Raw genomic sequence first — 2,984 nt, forward strand, 5'->3', positions numbered from 1 at the left:
CGAACCATTAAAATGTTTGCGACATTTTTCGGAGCAAGACTCATACGGCGAACATTGTAAATGTATGAAAATGCTGAAAATGATCTTTCAGTCTCACTAATCGAGCTGGCGATTGAGAAAATAACTTTGGTGACTTCATACAGCTGTGGATAAATATGTTTGTTCACTTTCCAAAAGTTAATTGCACTTTGGTTGATATCTGTGCTTCGTGTATTGTGATAATTTGCCATGACCATTGCAAGTTCCGTACGAAGTTGTGCTTCACTTTCCTGTGGTTGTTGATTTCCAAGCATTAGTGCCTCTATTTGACGATCGATGCTATTCAATCCAGCTGGAGATGGTGATGGCTTCCATTTTATTTGCACATACAGATTTTGTATAGTTGCAGTAGCTAGAGAAATTTCATGTGCATTCAACTGAAATTTGAAACGTGGATCCAAATACAATGCCGCAATGAAAATTGGAGTTTCGAACAATTTTTTTTCACGTTCTTTCAATTTTGCTTTGAGCACTGAAGCAAACGCGAATCGTGGTGACTGTACAATAATTTGGTCCAATTTTACCGAAATTCGCAACGACCACAAGTATAAATCAGTATAACAAAAATTTCTACGTTCCATCGCTTTAGTAGCAAGATATGGAAATTCTAGCACATCAACAAGTTGTTTAATTTTCTCCCAAAAATCTTCATCGATCACTTGAAACTCGTCATCAATTTGCATAATGGACTCCCAATTTGGCTTCAGGCGCAAAAAGTCTTTGAGCTGAAAACACATACAATGAAAGTCCTAAAAACAATTTCAAAATATTATATCAAAAAGTCTTACCATCATGTACTCTGAATTCCATCGCGTTTTATTATTCATGTGTGGTTTGATAACCTTAACTTCCAATTGTTTCAATGCGATTTGTACAATTTGAGTACGTAACAATTTACATAAATCGTTCACAGTGTTGATTATCGATGACACATCGCATATATCAAATGTGTCTCTAATCCCCAATTGGTATAAATGTGTGGAACAACTTATTGGGTTCACGGTTATGACTGTTCCATAATAGGATGAAAATTCAGCCGCCACATTCTTCACCAAGGAATCGTAGTCAATGTTATTATTAACGATGTTGGCTATTTCAAGCTCATCTTCTGGACTGAGTCCATTGACTTCACGATTTCCATTCGTTTCATCCTCATCACTTTCAACTTCCGAAACATCAACATATTCATCAATCGATTCACCTAATGCCATAATATTCAATAACTTTCGTGTTAGAACCATATTACTCGCATTGTCTGTGACAACGGCTTTGACTTGACGAATTGAAACATCAAATGTTGTCTCGATAATATTTTTCACCGTGGTGGCGATAAATGCAGCTGTGTGGCGTTGTGTTAGCTCAATCACGGCCAAAGACCGAACGATGATTTCGTCATCGATCATGTATTGAGCGTTTATTGACAATACTGAAAGTGTTCCTTTTGTGCATGTATCCAACATCAGGCAAATTGGTCGGTCTTTCATTTCTTTTTTCAATGTTTCTACGATCTCTTTACTTATATTGTCGATATCTTTTGCAATCAATTTACGTGACAACTTGACCTCATACCGCTTCTCTCGTAATTGTTCAATGTTGTTTTTACAAAAACCCTTTATTGCGGATGCGTTCAATAATGAAAACGGTTGTCCATTTATTGTCACCAGTTCAACGGCAGTAAGTTGCATTTCCAATGCTTTTATTTGAAGATCTTTTATTTCATCGACTTTGGCGGGAAACATTTGTTGATAATGAGATGCATGTTTCGATTGAAGGTGGCGTTTCAAATTGTACGTTCGCCAATTTCTAAACGTTTGCTTGCAATCTAAAATTCTGCAATGTACCAGATTCGATTCTGAGTTCACGCAAAAATATTTGTTTAAACCCGAACATTGCTCATTGTCGGAGTCACTCTCCATCTTAAATACTTTTTCAAATTAAATTCAAATGAAACAAATTGTCTGTTGATGTGTCTTCAAAGGTGGTAAAATGTGAACTGAATGCAGCGTCCAAGAATTCCAACGCACAGTATATAGTGAATTGTTAAATTAGAGCATAGTAGGCTTTTTTTTGACATACCGTTTACTGGTGCACAGAATTTTCGTGCCACACACAAAGCATCACACCAAGACATTGTGCGTATATCGGCATTAAAGATCAAACATTGCAGACGGAAGGTCTCATATTTAAATTATTAGCAATAAAATTGGCATTAATTTTTTTTCTCCGAGTATTTGCATAATAAGTATTTTTTGTTTAAATTCATACTTCTCAAATTACAATGAATCAAGTTTTTGCTGTTTTTCATTTAACGCAAGCAAAGCAAACAGTTGTTGGTCGAATTGATTGGATTTATAAGTTGAATTTAGCAAAAACATTGAATAATCGAATAAATCGAAATCAGACCCAAATTGTTTTTTGGTCGAAAAATCTTGAAAAAAATCCATCATTCAATACTTCGACAGTTCGTTTACGAGAAGAATTCAATCCGAACGAAGATGCAATTTATCGTGCAAAAATCGTAAAATGTTTCGGTGAGTGTATGTCGAATCTAATTCAATATTTTATGGAAGTATTACGGAAGAAACAATTATAAATAATTAAAAAATGATTCTAGAAACAAAAAATGGCGCATTGCAACATCTACGTTATTTTCGATGTGGTGCCCCAGCTTTATACAATAGCGAAAGATTGCAAGAAAAACCACTTCCACCGACATTTCCAATTAATTGTGGCAATAATACTCTTCAGCCGGTCCAAAGTGTAACACCGTGTGTTACAGTTGTTCGCTGTCATTCCACATCGTCAATCGATTCAACGACTGTGACTCAGCGCAATGACTTAAATGATTCGGATTTCAATTACGATTCGGACAATTTCTATTACGATGGTGATGACGAAATCTATGAGGATGAAGACGATATAATTTGTATTTCTCGCGATGAAGA

General features: G+C 35.6%; 1 protein-coding gene across 1 annotated transcript; it reads left to right on the forward strand.

The window, feature by feature from the left end:
• Positions 1-327: 327 nt before the first annotated feature.
• On the forward strand, positions 328-2,965 carry LOC116350163 (the record flags this gene model as incomplete). Its single annotated transcript, XM_031781898.1, has 2 exons — positions 328-2,570; positions 2,654-2,965. Coding segments are annotated over exons 1-2 (565 nt in total), but the record flags the coding sequence as incomplete, so codon positions are not given.
• Between the last annotated feature and the right edge of the window lie 19 nt (positions 2,966-2,984).

The sequence above is a fragment of the Contarinia nasturtii genome, unplaced genomic scaffold (assembly GCF_009176525.2).
Source record: "Contarinia nasturtii isolate CC-2019 unplaced genomic scaffold, AAFC_CNas_1.1 Cnas_scaffold_3778, whole genome shotgun sequence".
Lineage (NCBI taxonomy): Eukaryota > Metazoa > Arthropoda > Insecta > Diptera > Cecidomyiidae > Contarinia > Contarinia nasturtii.